The sequence below is a fragment of the Megalops cyprinoides genome, chromosome 17 (genome assembly GCF_013368585.1).
Source record: "Megalops cyprinoides isolate fMegCyp1 chromosome 17, fMegCyp1.pri, whole genome shotgun sequence".
NCBI lineage: Eukaryota > Metazoa > Chordata > Actinopteri > Elopiformes > Megalopidae > Megalops > Megalops cyprinoides.
The window spans coordinates 2028461-2048704 of record NC_050599.1 but is presented as its reverse complement, the minus strand read 5'-3'; the positions used below and the strand labels follow the sequence as shown (position 1 = coordinate 2048704).

The window sequence follows — 20244 nt, the reverse complement described above, 5'->3', positions numbered from 1 at the left end:
TCAAAAATGAAGTGTTTCCACAGTCTTTGAACTAGGAACATCCAAGAATTGAGAGATCAGTGAGGAGAACAACAGCTCCAACAATCCAATAACTGAAGCCTTGCTAAGAATCACACGTGTCCAAATTGGCTGCTGTGTTTCCAACAGTTAAATGTGACATTAAGTTGAAAAAACTCAAGGTAATGTTCCATTTGCTTTGTATATGCTCTGAGATTGAGTGTACAAGGCAGCTTGTATAACAGTTAAAATGTTTGGCATTGAACAACAACTGTAGAACATTTTTCTGTGGAGTTTTTGTTCTTTTTGTGGTTGTGCACATACCATTTATTTTATTTGCTAACTCTTACTTAAGGAAAGAGCAACGCAGCATTGAAGGTCCTGTGAAGGACTTCATACTGAGAGCACAGTGAAGCATCCGCTGTATTAGGCTACTGTTTATCCAGCACAGTCCCTCTCTGTCTCAGCCCCGAACAAACAGGGCTCTGTGACCCGTCTCTGTGACTGAGCCAGGCCATGCTCAGCGGCCTCGCTCAGCAGACCTGAAGCCGGAGGGTGTCGCAGAATCCACTGCGTTAAACTCATGCATTTCACACCCTGGCTGTGCAGACCTACAGAGGACTGTGACACAGAATGATGGCCTCTCCACGGTTGCCATGGTTATAAAAGGGCCCCTGACTCCCATGGACACCGCCGTCCCTGGGGAGGGAAACCGTAGAGCGGTTTCGCTCTGTTGCAGCTGTGGGTACAACCTGTACGAGTGTTCACGGGGCTGTGTGTGCGTGTGTGTTTGTGTGAGAGAGAGAGAGAGAGACAGAGAAAGAGAGAGAGAGACAGAGAGAGAGAGAAAGAGAGAGAGAGAGACAGAGAGAGAGAGACAGAGAAAGAGAGAGAGAGAGAGTGAGAGAGAGACAGAGAGCGAGACCATCAGTTACAGAGGAACCCGCCATGTGAAGAGGAAGCACACTGATCTTCCTGCGCAGATTGATGGTTTTAGGAGGGGGGGGGGGGTATGCCTCTCTGTTTCCACTCTAGCTCAGACGTGGCCAGGTACTGTTACAGTTAGACAGTTCATTCAGTCCATTCGGGATGGGACAAAGACATTTTTGTGTTTTGAATTAAGTTTGACGCTGGAATACAGCTGTCTGTGGTTTCTGAAACATATTCTCCACTGGTGTGCGTATCAAATAGCACCAACACACAGGTGTCACACACACACTGCTCATATATGATCTTTTTCTTTCATAGGTTTTTAGAAAATATCAGCATGAACCAGCATTTCCTGTTGATTTCTGATTACGAGGACTGGGGACATTTCCTGTTAGCAGCATCACTTTGTATTTATTCAAATCTGGATGTGCATTGCAAATCACGCTGGTCATCTCCGCCTCTGCGCAGGCCTGCAAATACCACATCCACATTTCCCACAGAGTGTTCACACTCACCCCTCGGGTCAGAGCGAGTCTCACGGTCAGCAGAGTTCAGGTCTTCGTGTGTGCAGGGAGTCGTTTGTGAGTATGTGGACGGGTTAATGAATGTAGCAGCACCTGAGGCAGTGGGGTAGAGCCGTCGTGGAGCTGAATGAGGTGAATGTGGACCAGCCGTCAGAGACACTTGTCTGTGTTGTTGCTGATCGGTAATCCCCTCTTTCAGAGCAGTGATAATGGGCTGATGGGCCAGTCAGCAGGGCCAGGCTGTGGGAGAAAGAGAGGCCTGTGGCAGGGGCACGGGGGTCAGCAGGGCCAGGCTGTGGGAGAAAGAGAGGCCTGTAGCAGGGGCTCGGGGGTCAGCAGGCCTTTGTTATCTGGGAGGAAAGGTGACGGTGGGGTCTCCCCTAGGCTTCACCATCACTGTGTAGCACTCAGAGCCCGGCAGAGTTAGCAGATTTCACACAGCCCGTGGGCAGGTTGACATGATTTTCTCACGCAGGGAGGTGGACGCTTTTGGAGGGAAGTTCTAACACAAAAGGGTCATGGAGGATGTTTCATAAGTTTTGTGTGATTGAACAGGCAAACGGGAACTGTTCACAAGCTCTGTACACAACACACACACACGCACGCACACGCAGCATGCCCACACATACTCACACTCTCTTGTGCACATGCAGGGACACACACACACACACACACAAGCCATAGTTCCTGTGACCTGCTAGGCTCCAGGAGAACAAGGTATTAGTGTTGAACACTTACCCAATCACTGACCTCACTCCACACACATAACGTGGGTAACTTACTTACCCTACCATACCCACTTAACTAACTTGCTTACATTATGAGTGCTGGTTGCTATTTAAAGTGTTCAACCACAGAAGTTGTGGTGCTGGAACTCCGGGTTCAACAATGTTGGATCAGAGATTATATAACACACTCTGGCATCTTATTTTAGACTGACGGTGTGTTTGTGTTCGCCCTGCCAGAGCACACTAACTCCCGGCCTCCTCTCCTCAGTCCCCGCATCAGCATCAGTGGGTCTCTGTCAGGCTCTAACCCCAGAAGCACACACAGCATCTCAGGCTCCAGGAAAGTTGTGTCAGAGCTCTGAGATCTCGAGTATGCTCAAATAAGAGCCAGGTATGAGGGGAATGCGTTCGGCTGCCTGGGCCTCTCCTCCAGAGCTTACCGCTGCGGCCGACGTGTTAACAGTTATGTCAATGGATGCCCGTATATGCACTTGAGCCGTGCCGGGTGCTTTTAATGGAATTCCAGCTCAGGCCAAACGTGATGGGCAGAGACTGCCTCAGAGCTTTGGAAGGTACCTGCAAGTCTTTTCATACCCGTCTGTTGGCTCTCTGCTATAGAGTGCTAATGTTACAAACCATCTGATCAGTGACTGGGTTTCGTATTCAAAATGTTGCATTTTTCAATTCATTTTTAAATCTCAACCCACTCTGAAAACGAGTTAAAGTTGTAAAGTGATTTAAATGTTAAAATGACCAGAGCCTTACAAGTTAATGCATGCCTCAGCATGAACCTCGGTTTAAACATGTCTGAACATGTCCACATATTCATCCGGGCTTCTGACAGGGCCAGTGAGAGAACATTGTGAGGCAAGCAGGTCTGTAACAGGTTTGGAATCGTAGATCTGTAGCTCTCTCATGCCTTCTCTCGATTGTAGGCGCTGCCTTAAATGCGACTCGGGCCTCTGTGGTCTAAACATGGTGGGCCTTGGCGTTAACCTCGAGTAACTCATCTTCTAATCTCTTCCGACTTTACGAGTTCTGTGATTGCTAAAATAAACAAACTGTGTGAGAATTAAAGAGTGCCTCTCAGACTAAAGAACAAAGCACATAGTAGTAAAATTAAACTGAAGCTTTTGAGTTCAATTTGCCATTTTTTTCCATGGGACTCCTGAGTTGGGTACTCATCACAGACTGTCTCTCTGCTCTCGGGGTTGGGTGCTCATCACGGACTGTCTCTCTGCTCTCGGGGTGTCATAATGACTCATATCCTGAGTTTTCCAGTGGTATGGTGGCGGAGAGTTTTTGAGTCCCTTAAACCCACCCACCTTCTGTGAGAAACACACAGTCACACCACTCCACGTGTCAAGCTTGCTCGTTACAGGAAAGGCTTTTGAGTGCAGCATTATCTCGGTTATAACGTCAGGTCACTGCGGTGGATTATCCAGTTTAACAGCTCCGGCGGCGGGAAGGATACTCCCAGTACAGTGCCGGTTTTGGAGGAGAGGACACGTCACCCTGAGTCATGCTCTCCTTGGAAACGTGGGAGCTTTCTGTGAGCAAACCTGTTCCCAGTCACTGAACGCAGTGGGCGTGGCCTAGGAAGACCGTGGCTCTTGGTTGGTCCTCCCCTGGAGACCCTGACAGCCACGGTCTAGCATTCTGCTCTTATGATGTCACTCAAAGTACGGTCATCTCTGACCTGCTCAAACCAGGGTGTACATTTGTACTGGATTTTTGTCAGTGAAAACATGAATATTCTGTGTGAAACGTTTTATAAATTAATGCTTTTATTCAGTCATTTCTAAAAAAACCTTTATGTTTGTGGACCTCTAGGATATATAGACATTCACACAATTTACAAAATACAAATTTAGTTGTTTAAATCATGTACGTTATTGATGTTATTGGGAAATTCATCCTCTGCATTTAACCTATCCTACACATAGTGAGCAGGAGCACTCACACACCAGCAGTGAGCACACACACACACACACCAGGAGCTTGGAGCAGTGGGCAGCCGCAGTGCAGCGCCTGGGGACCAGCTCCAGTTCTTTTGCCAGTGCCTTGGTCAAGGGCACTGACAGGAGTATTAACCCTAACATACATGTCTTTGACGGTGGGAGGAAACCAGAGTGCCCAGCAGAAACCCACGCCAACACGGTACGGGGAGAACATGCAAACTCCACACAGAAAGGACCTGGGACAGCCGGGATTCGAACCCAGGACCTTCTTGCTGTGAGGCAACAGTGCTAACCACTGAGCCACTTTACTGCCCAAATGATTCGCTGTTACTGAAGCAATAATACCAGTAATATCTAGAAGTAAATGATACAATGGAAACCATCTACTGTCAGGTGTACAAAAAAGTTACGCTATAGCTATGTATGCTTTGTTTCCAGTAATGTCTTCTTGTACAGGTAATCTTAAGTTTAATGTGATGAAAGAGTGGTTGGACTCTCCCTGTCTAGCTGTCGTTTGGTTGTTCCGCATGACGATGAGCTCTGTGTTGGTAGTGCCTGGGGGGAAATGCTGTGAGTTCCCTAATGTATGTGTGCAAACAGGAAGACCAGCGGAGCCTTCCGGAGGGTACAGCAGTTAGTTTCAGGTGAGAGTTGAGTGGCCCTGGCCTGAGGGAGATTCGGCTGGGGTTACGCATAGACATGCAGGTACCCGTGGCACACACAGGAAGTGTCCCACGCTCCTTTGGGAGGAGCTTTATGGAGTGTTATCGCCATGACGATGCGGTGTGTCACACTGCTCCTGGCAGGTATGATGCAAGGCGGATTTTACTCACTGACTTTATCAGGTAAAAACAGCACAGGTTACAACGTATTTGTTGTGTTCAGGCCTTTGTGGTAGTCATGGTAATGGTTCCCCATTAGGTGGTGGATAGGGTTTTTTTCCAAATTTTTAGTCTGGACCAAACTATTCTTTGAGTTTTACTGCACTGTTGAGCTACAATGCATTAGTGAAGAATAAAAGGCAAGCCCTAACAGAGTGCAAATGGAGAAGCGGATGTTGCAAAGCATGCTTGTTTAGTTTCTCTGAAATGGTCCAAACATCACATTAAAAGCCTGAGGAAGATTTATGGGCAGGAAGGGAAGTAAACTTGTGCCGAATCTCTGTGAGTCTTTGTCCTGCTCTTTGACCTGGGCGGAAGCCTGCTGTAAGTCACTGTGCTGGAGGCCCTTTGCCTGTCCCCCTCCTCTCTCCAGCCTGCATCAATCAGCAGCATCGCCATGGCGATCAGAACCCCCCCCCCCCCAGTCAGCCCGTCCTGTGCCCCCCCACTCACAGCTAAAGAGCTGCAGACTCTGAATTATGTTCCCCTAGCACAAAGGGAGAGGAGACCCTGCTAATGGATTTAGCATGCAACAATACACACAACAAGCAAGCCGTTATAATGTGGGGGTGGGGGGGAGGCGGTTAGGTAGTTGATTATTTGAGAATTTGTCAGGGAGATGTCAGGTTCATTGCCTGGCTTGGTAAGGAGCTTCCTTCCTGCTTTGTCTGCTGTCGGAGGACCATGTTTCCTCGCCCCCCATCCAGCCTGGATGGAATGCCTTTGGGTGACAGATGAATGTGTGAGCGACAAAGAGTAATGACCGCATGGGCCTGGAGGAGTGAGGACCCTCTCTGCACCCCAGCCCCGAGTGGAGGGGGGTGTACTGTGTGCAGTCAGATATGTGAAACAGGGCCCCTACATCACTGTACATAGCGTGAATCCCCAAAAGTGAATGCCCCGAAAGGCATCCAGTGACACTCGCACCCCGCAGGCTGTCCCAGTTTAGAGGGAGTGACCGCTGGCCTCTCTCTCTCCGTTTCTGTGGGACTGTACCGTTACACACAGAGGGTGTGGAGGTCTGGGAGTGTCCAGAGGAAAAGTACATGTTTTTCCACATTTTCTGTCCCTTCCAGTTCTTTTTATATCCGATGACGGTTTGACAGCGGGTTTGTTTGCTCCTGAGTGTGAGGTCAGAAATTGGGCTCCTGGAGATAAAAGCGTTGAATCTGAGCCTCGTACTGACAGTTTCCTCTCCTCTGACTTGCCCTAACTGGGGGAAAATGAGTGCTGAAACAGCCGAACTCTGCGACCCTGAGCTACCCCTCTGTTTTCCCAAAGCCACGAGTGACAGGCACGCAAAGCAGGTGAGGTTAGGGCAAACCTGTCGGGGAGGTTTCTGCGCCTGCGGCGATTTGCGCTTCTCACTCTTACTGTCTTTTTACTGCCTTTTTATGTTTAATACGGTTTGAGGCCCCTCCACACCTCACTCAGGTGATCAAAAGCTTGAATCAGCACTTTAACAAGTGCATAAAGACATGTCACTCACAGCGATGATCCTAATAAAAAGTAAAACCCCCAGCCAATAAGTGCACTGGGGCAGGTATGGACTGAGTGCTGCCTGACCATAGAGCCTCCTGTCTCCTGCCAGATGGACAGCTTTCCTTGCACCAGCGTCTTTAAAGTGTCTGAGTATACGCTTACATTACAGGAGTGTGTGTCATTTCAGCTGAGTGGATAAACTGCGATCGGAATGGCTCTTTTCCCCGTCAGATAACAGCCATGTTTTATATTAAATAATGCAACTTGCTTTGTTTTCGCCGTCTGAATTCATGCAGCGGAAACAAAAGGGGACAAAAGCGGCCAGTGAGAGGTTTCTTCTTCTGCTCTGAATAGGGCACACAGAGCTATTGTGGAAGCTTGGAATTCCCTCAATAGAACAGTGAGGACAGTAAGCATTCCGCCAGTCCCCACAGGTGGGCGGGTTTCTCAGCCATTCAGAGTTACAGTTCCCCTGCTATTGTGCTGAGCAATGTTCCCACTGTCCGTCCAGCGGGGCGGGAGGTTTCACTGCCCCAGCTCAGAATAGGAGCCCCCACGGGGGAGGAGGAGGGAGCTTTCTTCTGTAAGAGAAAGACAAAAAGTATTCTCTCATCTGTAATTAAACCCTGAGAAGGTAAACCTCCCCAAAGCTTTACACTACAGCGGTGTGTGACTCTGGATTGAGAGGGAGAATCGTGGTGGGGGGGGGGGGGGTACAGAGGTACAGATTGTTCTGGCTTTTAAAGACCGTCTCCAGCACTGGTCCCATGTGGGAAACCTGGTGTCGAGTCTCACCCTGTCAAAACGCAGGAGCAGATTGCTGAAAAGCTGTTGTGCATTACTGAAAATGGTGTAGAGTTTACTGTTAATTAGATGAAGGATTGCCTGGGAAAGCCGAGACGAGGTGTGGTTTCGTTTAATTCGGCAGTAGCTGCATGCTTTCAGTGCAGGACACGATGCAGGGAAACTGACAGTTACATAATGTAATTTATTAAAAAAAACAGCCATGTTTTACGCATGAAAATTATCAGTGCTCTTTATTGTGTGTCCCTGTTATGATTTGACTGACACAGTTCTGCTGATAAACCATGGTATCTCTACAACAGGACTCAATGTGCTGCCATCTGTATATCCCAGTCTTTTAAAACACACTTTCAGAGTGTGTCTCTGTGAGATTCATGGAATTTGGCTCACAGTCAGTCATTGTGAGGCTATGGTATTGTAATTTGGGGAGTGAGAAAAGAATGCTTCTCCTCCAACCTTAAATTAGCAGATGTTGAGAGTCCTGTCTTCCCTTAATCTCTGCTTAGGCAGCGCTGTGCAGATGAATGAGCAGGCAGCAGCCCTGCAGGCTGACGTGGAGCTGCTGGGGTCTTGCTTTTCCAGCTGTCCGTCTGAAACCATCTCATTAGTTCTGGACCCAACTTCTGTGTCCGAAGCAGCCAGCGTTTGGCTGCATGAGTGTGTGTGGTACTGTGGCGGGGGGGGACCACGTGCAAGAGGACTCCCTGGATACGGGGGCGGGGGGGTCAGACTCTGGATTGGTGGAGCTGGTATTAGCATTTGCTCCACGAGTCTAGTAAAAAACATTTGTCTTTGAAACAGTAAAGGTCATAATCGTGCAGCTCTGGGACACTCCTTCATTCAGCTCTAAAATTACCATCAATCAATAGCAATGCCTCCATGCCCATTCCTCTCAGAGGCTGTGGGTGCGTTGTTATTGTGAATGTCTTTTAAAGGTAAGGTGATAGTCACACACCCATAAGGCTCTGATGGCTATAAATGTTTGATAAGGTTCTCCTGCAGCCTCTTTTTCCTGTGTGTGTGTGGAGGGGCAGGTAGCTCTGGGCCTCAGTGTGGAACCGGCTGTGGCTGGAGGGGAGATCCTTCCCCTGCAGAGATCCGCTCCATCAGCCCCCATGAAGGCAGCTCAGCTGGGGGGTGGCAGGGGGCGGGGCGAGGGAGTGGGGGTGGCATTTGAAGTCCTGATCATTCAACCGTTCCGGATTACACAGGGAGACCTGACGGACAGGACCCGGTGTGAGCCTGGATTCCACAGTCAGGGATTTGTTTTGGGGAGCAGGGAGGCTGGCCGGAGGTGGGGGTGGGCAGAGGTGGCCAGAGGTGGAGCTGGAAGGCGTTGCTTAGTGCTGTAGCTCCTGATGGCGGAGGATCAAAGGGGATGATGAGGCTGGCACAGAGGTGGTAATGTCAGGCTAGCGCCCTGAGCGACGTGCTAATGAAGGAAAATGGGAGAGAAGGAGTTGCTGGGCCTGTAATCCTCTCCGCTCCCTCAGCCAAAATTTCCACAGGAAGGGGGCTTCTGGCTGCGCACTAAACACAGGCGGAGGATTACAGTACCAGAAACAGACGGGACATGTAAGGCCTCACGGCTGACGGCCCCTTGTTTTTGAGAGCTGCTCCTGTAGCAGGCCTGTCAGTGGTGCTCTGTTTGTGTTGGGTTGAAGTCAGCACAGTGTCCCTCTCAAACGAGGGTTTGGCTTTGAAGTGAATTCCCAAACTCAGTCAGTGCGGGGCACAGCAAGCTGGGGACAGCACTGCTGGGAATACTCGCAGAAGAATGAGAAAAATGTTTTGACAGCAAATTAACTTTACTTATTGCTCTGGTTAGTGGTGGAAGGGTAGTGTTTTATTGTGTGTTTATGCTCCATGCTTGAAGATGGATTTGTGGCTGCGTGACTCGTGACTCAAAATTTTCCCCACAATTTAAGATGCTGCTGTGAGCTGATGTCTCTTAAATAAAACAAGCAAGCGGCTGTTGTGTGAGTGTGTGCGTGTGTGCGCGTGCGTGTGTGTGTGTGTGTGTACAGGGTGATTTTGTCACAGTGACGCACGGTGATTTTGGCACAGTGATACAGGGTGATTTTGGCACAGTGATGCAGGGTGATTTTGCTGCTTCAGTAGCAGTGGCTGCCCTTCTACCCACCTTGGGCTGATGAGCTGACCCTCTCCACGCTGTCTGAAACATGATCCTGCACACTGCACCCCCACTCATCACCCCAGCATTTACAGCTCGTACCGGCTGTAACCTAACACCTCACACAGGCCCTGATCGTCACACAAGCGTGATGCTAACTCCATTGGCAATTAGAGCGCTGCTAACACTTCCTGCCGGCCTCTGTTGATGGGGTCTCTGGTCCCTGAGAACATTTTTAATGGGGAGAGGTATTGCGAAATGCTGTTTGCACAGTAGCTGTGAAAGACGTGTACAACTCAGGGAACTGGAAATCAGCGTGGATGAGACTTACTGGGAAGGCAGAGAACTGACCTTTATTTATTCTGAACTTTTTTGATTTTACTTATTTTTATTTATTGAGGTAGATCTTCCTTTGTGAGCTCAACATGCAAACACCAGCTGGTTTTAAGTGATTTTTCTAGGTAGATTAATGTAAATCTGTCTCACTGTGGTAATTAAAAGGTAATAGGACACACGTGCATAAGGAAACGCTACCACATCAGACCCGGTTCAGTAAAAGGATTCCTGCAGTGTGATCCTACCTAAAACTAGCATGGTTGTTAATCATGATAAACAGGTTCATGACCTGTATCCATTTAAAGCAGAGCCCCCCCCCCCCTTTTTGCAGCCCATTTGCAGCCCATTTGCCACCACTGATGACCTCTCATGTTTATTTTCTTAACCGATTTCTGTGAAATTTTATACGAAGTCGACAGCTTTCTCTAATACCGCTGCAAATTCACAGAAGGCGTTAGTCAGAAGGCCAGAGGTGCCATTTCATTCAGCATGTGGAATTCAGGGGGCTGCAACTCCAGATGTTCTTTTAAAGTTCTTGTAAAGCTCTCTCAGTTACGCGAGAGCTCTCTGCTAATTAGGCTGTAAAGTTTGGATACGGTACCACAAAAGGACCACATGATTCAGTGGAGTCTCTCTGCGAATGGCTGGCTGGTTCTCGTTTGAAGACAGGGCTGAGGACTTTGTTCCTCTTGTGAAGTTCTGCAAACAGAAGAACGGCACTGTGGGTGCGTGTGTCTCGGCCGACACGCAGCCTGGCAAACCCTGAGAGAGCCATCTGTCCGTTAGCTCTCCAAACAAACATGGGGGGGGGGTGTAGCTGGGGTGACATTTATGACCCCCTCGCCACCACATCAGCTGTTGCATTTGTTAATTCCTCACCATTTACATAAACAAGTGTGTTGGGAGCAGCTGCTACCAGACAGCAGTTTGGTTCTGAAGATTTTGAGGCCGAGTGTGAATGTAAGACAAACCTGTTTCAGTGCTGACAGAGAGCAGCAGTGTAGAGTGTTTAAATCCCTGCAGTGGGGGTGTCCTGCAGTGGGGGTGTCCTATGTAGCGCCCCGCATGTCGGACAGTCCTATTAGTGAGGGGTTTCCTGCACTGACACACTCTGCTTGGTCCGCTGGTCTGAGGGAGTCATGATGCAGCCAGCCCACGCTGGCCTCATGAAAAGGGCTCTTTGTTTAACCGCCTCTCCCTCCCTCCCTCCCTCTTTCTTTCTCCCTCTCCCTCCCCCCACTCTGTTCTTCCCTCCCACCTTCTTTTTCTCTCCCTGTCCCCCCCTTCTCCCTTCTCTTTCTCCTTCCTTCTTTTTCTCTCCCTCCCTCTCTCCCTCCCTCCCTCTCTCTCCATCTCCCTCCCTCCCTCTCTCTCCTCCTCCCTTTCTCCCCCTCTCTCTCTCTCTCTCTCTCTCTCTCCCTCTCTCCTCCTCTCTCTCCCTCTCTCTCTCTCTCCCTCCCCCTCTCTCTCTCCCTCCCTCACTCCTTCCCTCTCTCTCCCTCTCTCTCTCCCTCTCTCCCCCTCTCTCTCCCTCTCTCCCTCTCCCTTCCTCTTTCTCTCCCTCCCTCACTCCTTCCCTCTCTCTCCCTCTCTCTCCCGCTCTCTCTCAGGTCTGGATGACAGCTTGCAGCAGTACATCCGCAGCTTTGAGCAGGAGAAGATCGACGGTGAGCAGCTGCTGAAGATCTCTCACCCGGACCTGGAGGAGCTGGGCATCAGCAGGATTGGCCACCAGGAGCTGGTGCTGGAGGCCGTCGACCTGCTGTGCGCTCTGGTCAGTGTCACGGCAACCTCACTCCCTCCTGTCCAATCAGAACGCTGCATTTACGTCTAATCCTAACACCCAATCAGAACACGGACTTCATGCCCTGTCCTCATTTAAAATAGGAAGTTACTATGTTTGTCTCTTGCCACCTCATCCAAGGAGAAATGTGTGTCTGGTTCATACAGGAGCTTTCCTGTCCTTCACATCCAATCAGATGATGGTCGCTTGCCTGCATGTGTTTGTTTAACTTTAGGACGTTACAGAGTGCTGAAGTGCTGGGTGGGGTGGGGGCCAGGGTGCGAAGATTCCCTTTATGAACTGACCTTTAAATGCAGGTCCTGACATTTCTAGTGTTGCTGGAAAATGATGACTGTCCAGAAAGGTTTATTCTGTCAGACACTGTTGCGCATGTGTGAGCCTCTGGGAGACCTTTAGGGGCCGGTTCAGTTTGTCATTCAGTTTGACCTGACCAGTTTGACCTGACACACATACTCCCCCATTGAGGGCTTCAGGAGGGAGTCAGGGAGTGCAGTGTTCCTGCCCCCCCTCGCCTACTCTCAGTGGCACTAAAAATTTTTAAACTTTTTTTTTACTTGTTTCTGTTCTGGTGGATCAGTCACACATCACTTAATGTACTGTCACCCATATATATGTATTGAAACATATATATTTTTGTGATGAAAATGGTTCAAAGTAACCATTTAACCAAAGCAAATACCTGAATGTTGCTTTAGCCCGTGTGTTACTGAGTGTTTTAGATTACCGAAGCCTGTTTTGTAGCCTAGTGCTGTTGTGACCATCTCAGCAGGTGAATGAATTTGGGAGGGATGAAAGGATTACCCCCTCTCTCTCTTTCACTCTCTTTCCCTCTCCCTCTCTGTCCCCCTCTGTCTCTCTCTCACACACACACACACACACACACACGCTCATAGAGTAATGTCTGGCCAGCTGTTTACTTCACACTGCATTAACCCCCTGTAGCCTTCCTCTTTCTCAGCTCCACACCGCAGTGCTCAGGGTAGGGCCTCTGTCTGTCCAAGAGGCCCTTCAGGCATCTACAGTTACAAATCAGAGAATTTATGACCCGCAGGGGAGAAGAAGTGCACTGCATTCTCACACAGATGTCACATCTCCGGTGTTTCCTGGGTTGCAGAAAGACTCATTTCAGTGCGTATATCAGCTTATTTCCAAATGCGTGCACTATACTATCAAAACGAACAACACAAAGACTCACAAACATTCACACAGTGGTTACATCATGACATTTTTTTTTATTTTCACCTTATGTATGAAGAGGAAAAAATCCATTATATGAGCAATGCACTATATGGCTTCTAGCCTGTCCTCTGACAGTACAGCTTGCAGCAGAGCGTCGGTGTGGTGGTATCCATGCTATGTCACACTCTGGTAACCTATATCACGCAGAGGATCGAGATCAGGAGAGACCAGCAGCCTGCATCTGGCTCTCTTACAGCAGAAAAGCAGGGTGTTGACAAATGCAAATGTGTTAATGAATCTTCTGGGCGCTGAGCCAGGTGGTCGAGCTCAGAGGTCTGCTCTGACAGTGAGCTCGTAGGTGCAAGGGGGTGTGGTGTTGCCATTTTGGGGATGGAAGTGGAGCAGGGCCTGTGACAGGGCTTTGGGCCAGGGCTGTCCGCCACTGGAATGGCGTAGGGATGGTCTCTCCATTTCACTCTGACTGTGATGCCCACCAAAGGGGAGATTTCTCTGATTGCGACCCCCCTGGAGAGGAGATCTCGCTGACTGTGACACCCTGATGAGGAGCTCTCTCTGACTGTGACTCCCTGATGAGGAGCTGTCTCTGACTGTGACTCCCTGATGAGGAGCTCTCTCTGACTGTGACTCCCTGGTGAGGAGCTCTCTCTCACTGTGACCCCCTGGTGAGGAGCTCTCTCTGACTGTGACTCCCTGGTGAGGAGCTGTCTCTGACTGTGACTCCCTGATGAGGAGCTCTCTCTGACTGTGACTCCCTGGTGAGGAGCTCTCTCTCACTGTGACTCCCTGATGAGGAGCTCTCTCTGACTGTGACCCCCTGGTGAAGAGCTCTCTCTGACTGTGACTCCCTGGTGAGGAGCTGTCTCTGACTGTGACCCCCTGGTGAGGAGCTCTCTCTGACTGTGACCCCCTGGTGAGGAGCACCCACACGCTTGCAGAGGGAGCCTGATGCCTCTCTGGGTTAGCATAAAGACTGACGCACACTAACAGCGAGTGACCTTTGGCCAGACGCCCTCCTCGACTCGGGTCTTCATCCAGAAAGTACCGGGAGTGGCAGAGAGGAAGAGGCCTTTGTTTGAGGGGAAGGTCTGTGGGAGTTCCCACACACAGACACCGGCCTGTGCTGCTGCTTCAAACACGTGCCTAACCCCTCCGGCGCTGGGGTCTGGTGACGTCACTGTATTCTCTGATAGAGGAGGAGGGGCCTGGATAAAAAGGACTTTATTCTCCTCTCTGATCAAGATGGCCTCTGTTTCCGCTGAGTGTTTGAACCTTCAGGCCAGGAGGCTCACAGAATAACAGAGCCAGAAGAATGAAAATGTGCTCCTTCAGATGTTTGAGAGTATTGAGAGTCCAAGCGCACTGAAGTCCCAGCGTATCGAGAGTCCAAGCGCACTGAAGTCCCAGCGTATCGAGAGTCCAAGCGCACTGAAGTCCCAGCGTATCGAGAGTCCAAGCGCACTGAAGTCCCAGCGTATCGAGAGTCCAAGCGCACTGAAGTCCCAGCACATTGGTCCCTCTCAGGAGGAGCAGTGGCTGATGACCAGCTGGAGCAGGGAGATGGTCTGCCTTGAGTTCTCACACCTGCATCACATCCAGACTATTAAACAGTCTTAGAAAACAGAGTCATGTTTCTAATGACAGGAAGCAGGAGCCGCTCTATAATGGCTCTGTGAAACTCAGTGCCTCTGCTCTCCGGCTGAGAGGGGAACATTGCTCCTCTTCCTGTTCCTTTTTTCCCTTGAACAGATTTAGACGTGACTTCACAGTGTCCAGAGAGGCTGGTGGAAACAGTGAGGTGTGATGCGGGGCTCTCCCTGGCACTTCTCTTGGAGTTGCTCTGCACCTCCTGAACAGCAGGAAACAGGTGCCCATCACGGCTTCATTCCTGCTCTTCCCATCGGGCAGGGTCAGCTGATGCGGTCCCCACTTCCTGCTTCCTGTGGAGAGGAAGCGTGAGCCTCTCATCAGAAAATGGAACGTACTTTAGGAAATGGACCTGACACCTCGTTCATCTGAACGATCGCCCCACAAGCTTTGATGTGCCCCTCTGTCTGTCTGTCTGTCTCTCCCCCTCCGCCTCCCTCTCCCTCTCCCTCTCTCTCTGTAGACGCTCTCGGGTTTTAGGGTTTTAAATAGCAGGCGCTGCTAAGCAGGGGAGTGGTGAGCAGTGTGTGTGGCTAGCAGAGCGTGTCTGTGTCTGATTATCCTGCCTGTGATCGAGGAGGGCCAGCGTTTGATCCTAAACACCTCCTGATGACTGCCAGCGGGGCTGTCACTGAAGTATTAACTGCACCTCTCCCTCTCTGTATCGGGGGCCCATCCCCAGTGTCGGCCGGACAAATGACTGATCTGGAAACGAATGTGCCAGGAGTTTACTCTCATCACCTCAGATGTGTCCCAGTAATGGTCTGATGTACAGCGCTGCTTTGACACACGTATCGTATTGCTGGTGTCTGAGTGCTTGCACGTTACGCCACTGATTTTCAGTGCTCACAGTAAAGAGAAAAAGGCCCCTTGGGGGGATTTGCTTCAGAGTGCTGTATTTCCTGACATATTCCATAGCCTGGGCCAGAAATGCCTGCACTGTATGCTCTCTCTTGAGTGCGTCTGAATGCTCTACAGTACTCTGGTTTGTCAGGACAGTTCCCGGCCCAGGTCTGCACAAACGTATTCTTCCCCTGACGTTAATACCTCAGATCCCCTCCTTGGCATCGGCTGTGATTGGTAGGGTGAGGTCGTAAATAGGCCAAACGCATAAAGCCTCCCTGCTGACTCGGCCTCCAAAGATAGGTGACATGATAAACTGACCCGCCCCCCCTATGCCCTCCTCTGACGGTGCTCTTTCGAGAGATGGAATCGAGAACTCCGCCACGGAGGTTTAAGGGGCCTCTTTTTACCCCCCAGCCCCCCCCAACCACCCAAAAATCTGTGGGCTGACAGACAGGGGAGGCAGGAGACACAGAACGCAGCTCTCACAATGTGCACAGCGGCATGCATGCAATTATATATAACTGTATATATTCAAAATGTGTGCAATTAGTACTAGCATTATCATAATATACTTCATACATGCACTCACAATGTATTTCACATTATATGCCATTGTATATTAAAAAATGTGTGTAATTAGTGTTAGTATTACCATAATAAATATTCATAAAATTACACTGATGACAGGAGTAATTATTGTATTTATATATATATATATATATATATATATATATATATATATATATATGACTGAAGTAAGTTATGTCACATGTATTTGTGCAGGGAGAGAGAGTGAGAGATGGAGGAATGTTTGCTGTAACCCGGCGGTGGTCACGGCCTGGCCCGCTGGAATGCAGGGGAAATTTATAGTGGCGAGGTCGTGAGAGCGACCTTAATGTCTCTAATCTGATGCGTCACGGCAGATTACAATTAAGGCCCAGTGTTTGTTTTAAAATGCTGGATGCAGTTCCTAATGGAATCGCGCTGATAAGGGCCAGACCCCGGGGGAAAATGGTAGTGATGTCACTGTGATGGCTGTGCGTGCCGCCGGCGGCTGCCCGCTTGGCGTGACTGCTGTTAAAGACTCACCGTGCTCGCCTTTATTCCCACAGAACTACGGCGTGGAGACGGACAACCTGAAGAGCCTGGTGGCGCAGATGCGGGCGTCGTCCAAAAACCTCCACAACTGTGCGTGGGAACGTAGGAAGAACCCATCCTACGACAGCGGGACGTCCAACAAGCCCCCCAACCAGTTCCTCACCTGCGTGGTGGAGCTGATCGGGGCAGCCAAGAGCCTACTGGCCTGGCTGGACAGGTACGACCCACGCCCCTTTAAAAATGATGTCTGTTAATGTGATTTCATTATTCTCAGCAGTCATCTATGAGGAGCAGGTTATATAGACTTTTGCTTTGTCCTGAAGGTTTTGGTGGCAATAATAATAATAATAATCATCATCATCATCATCCTCATTTTCATATTGCCCATCATATAATTTCTCTGCCACTTTCCTGAAACATATCCTCACAGCATGTCTTGCATATGTCATAATAAATGGTTATTATTTCTTGTTATTTTGTCAGTGATTCTCGCAGTGAAACCCACAGTCTCTCGCAGCCTCTAACCCACATTAAGTGCCTCTGAATGTATTAAACATGGTTCCCCTCAGTGTTGCTGTTCAGTGGTCCAGGCCTCTGTTGGGGGGGGGGGGGGTGTAGCTGTTCGGGGGTCTTGTGATTTGAAATCTGCCAGACGTGGGGAGACGGTCACAGAGAGGCACTCCGTGGGGGACATTTGTGGATCTGTGCCTCCAGAGCTTTCCTGTTTTATTGTGTCTTCACTCAGATATTCCTGTACTGAGGATTCTTCCCCTCCCCAAAGTAGTTTTTCAGTGACAGAGAATTGAAACTGAATACTGTCTGCTCTGTTTCCTGAAATTCAGTTTCACTGTCTAGTCAAACTTCCAGAAGCTTTTCTGAGTGAGGCAGTGTAGGCACTGTTTAGCAGACAGAACTCAAACAGAGGCAAAGAGAGCCCAAGAGAGCGGAAGTGTAGAGAAAAAAACCTCACTCTTTTATTTCGGTGCGTCATGAGATTTGCTGGATTTGGCTGCTGCTCAACATTTAAGTCGTATCTTCTGTCCTTCCAGTGTCATTCGCAACTTCACAATCTGTAAATGGAAACAGACAACTTTGCAGACAAATAATAACGCATAATACTGATGAGCTCTCTCTTTGTTGTTGGTGTCCACATAAAGCATAATCTTATCTGTCTTTGCACGTTGCAAAATATTTAGACATATCTAATCTGGAGGAAGGGTACCAAAGGTGATCTCTGACTCAACAATACTCCCGATAACTATGGCAATATCTCAGGCAGACGCAGGCAGCGGGATCTCCCTGTAACCGCTGTGCAGCGGACTCTTTCTATAGATTCTGTGTGGCGGTGCTGAATTCCAGTGGAGCTGGTGTGTGTCTCTGCTCACGGCTGTTGAATTGTCTTTGATGCCTCTTTCCCATGCTGAGCTGATCCCCTGTCCTGTGTCTGATAATGTGTCAGGTCATGCGCCTATTGGCTAACGTGCCCCATGGGCCTCTCTCTGTCCCCTCTGTCGTTTCAGGACTCCTCTGACCGGGATTAGCGACTTCACCGCCACCAAGAACAAAATCATTCAGCTGTGCCTGGAGCTGACAACCACAGTGCAGCAGGTCTGCAAGCCCTCCCTTTTTCCTTCCCTTTTTCCCAACCTGCAGTCTAATCCCCTGCCTACCACCCCCCCTTTCCACCCCCCACCCCACCCCCACCCCCCTCCTCAATCCTTCTTAATACTTTTTCCACTCTGGGTAGACTCTCCCAAAGCTCATTTACCACAATCTAGACGCCTCACCCACCTGAATCAGGATTGCTCTTGTTCTGAGTGCAGAGAAAGCTCTGGTTTTCCACCTGCGCTGATGAGGAGACAGTACTGTATGTGTTTAACACAGCAGCCTGACCCTCGAAGGTTACCGTTTCAAAAAGCCTCTGATCATCTTAAAAACAACGGCCCGGCCAACATTCCAGTGCATTGTTTCCTGATAAACTGCTTCCAGTCTCTCTTCTGCAAGATTTGCACAAAATTAGGGCCTGGATTGTGGGCGCTTCCTGTACAGAAGTACACCAGGGTAGAGCATACATTATGCCCCAGCTTTATATCGCCGTAGCTTTCGGACCTCTTGGTTTTGCTTTGTTACAGTCATCCTTGCTCTTTGTGCCAGTTTAAGAACGCTAATGTTGTGGTGTTGTATTTGTCAAATGCACAAATCTTAACAATGTTGTGTGAATGTTGTGCATGTTAGCCACGTCTCTAATATATAGAGATGTCAACCAGCAGACTGAAGAAGGGTTCCTAAGGTAGAAGCAGAGCCTTGGTACAGGTTTGCTGTTTGATGTACCTGTTGTCTAGAGGTCAGCCTATCCAGGGTCATATACAGAGCAGTTGTTAATTTTATAGTTAACGTAGAACTTTTTCTTAAATGTTGATATTTTTACCAGATAAATTGATGTAAGGTACTTTGTTTAAGGTTACAAAAGCTGCTGTAAACCTGTGCCTGAAGCCCAGAAAGTGAAGCTGTAGTCAGCTGATGTGTGTGTGATGGAGCAGTGGTTCAGAGGAAACCCTTGTGAAACAATATCACAGTAAGATTTAAAGGTTAGGTTAATGACGTCACTATGGCGTGAGGCTACAGTGTAGGCATTGTTTGTTGGTGAAAACGCATTTTCGCAACAGGGCAGGTTCTGCAAAAGTGGGGTAATCAAGGTTTGGCAGACCACAGATCTGATGCATTTATGGTTTTTCAAGCGTTCTTGCATGAGTGATCAAAAAACAATGTAAGTGTACGTTTTACTGGGAAAAAAATGGTCATTATGAGGAAAGGGGCTCATCACATGTCCACTGTTCTGGTGAACGATGGTGAATATTCTGGCTGTGCACAAGGCTGTGTTCCCTACACACATTTGCACAAGGACCACGAGGAAAGGGAGTGAGGTATGCCACCTCTCTCCTTGCCCTCTGTAGCCTGTGTAAATCCCAGTGTGAATCATATTCCACTGTACATCATACCAAACAGGCTGTAATGACACTGACACAGCTATGGAGACTTCAGTGGTGTCGGCTCTGCTCTGGAATAGTTCTTCTGTGGTATAATAATCTCACAGACATGTCGTGTTGAATTTCGTGTAGTACCGTCGCCTTACCCCGCACAGTCTGTTTAAGTGATTTGGGCTGATGTAATGCACTTAGAGAAATGCCCTTAAAATTAATTCCTAATGCAGGAGAATGAGATATTGTGTCTGAAGTATGATTCCACAGGAGCTCATACTTCTTAATGAAAAATGGTTTGTTAGGGTAGGGATAGAGTGTAAAAATTCCACATAATGAAAGTGAAAACACATCCCTCTCTTGTTTTTTGTAATTTTTGTGCACTACATGTGAAGATGCTGTATCCAGAGAAATGATATAATAATAAATAATAATAATGGTTATAATCTGGTGTTTGCTAAATGCACACCGTTATGAAATGAGGAGCGGATGAGGACATGCTGTGGGCTGTGCGCTGCTTTAAAAAGCGGGCGCAATGAGGAGCTTTTTTTAAACAGCTTCATTCAGACGTCCTCAGCGTAACTGTCTGTGTACATAGCACTGTTTGGGCACCACGGCTTTCCAAGATAATCCTGCGAATCTTACCAGTTCAGCCGGAACAATGGCGCGGCACGCTAAGTTTATCTCCACAGAGACACACTCCTCACTCTTGGGGCCGTGGAATGTGCAAGGCAAGGAGATACGAGCGTGGCGGGTCGTGCACCCCCCCAATCCCACCCAGCTTTGTCCAAGCTGACCGATTCACAAACGCCAACAAAAGCTGCATTTGGTCGAGATGAGATATGGCACCACACGACCGCCACGGCCTGCCGTGGCGACTCTTCCGGTCCTTACACG

At 49.0% G+C, this 20244-nt stretch overlaps 1 protein-coding gene across 1 annotated transcript in view; it reads left to right on the top strand.

The window, feature by feature from the left end:
• Positions 1-20244, top strand: part of cnksr3 (cnksr family member 3) — a 33408-nt gene that overhangs the window by 4183 nt on the left and 8981 nt on the right. The window contains exons 2-4 of the mRNA XM_036549234.1: positions 11388-11551; positions 16384-16586; positions 17890-17977. Coding sequence (XP_036405127.1) covers positions 11388-11551; positions 16384-16586; positions 17890-17977 — 455 coding nt within the window. The remainder of the gene's footprint in view (positions 1-11387; positions 11552-16383; positions 16587-17889; positions 17978-20244) is intronic.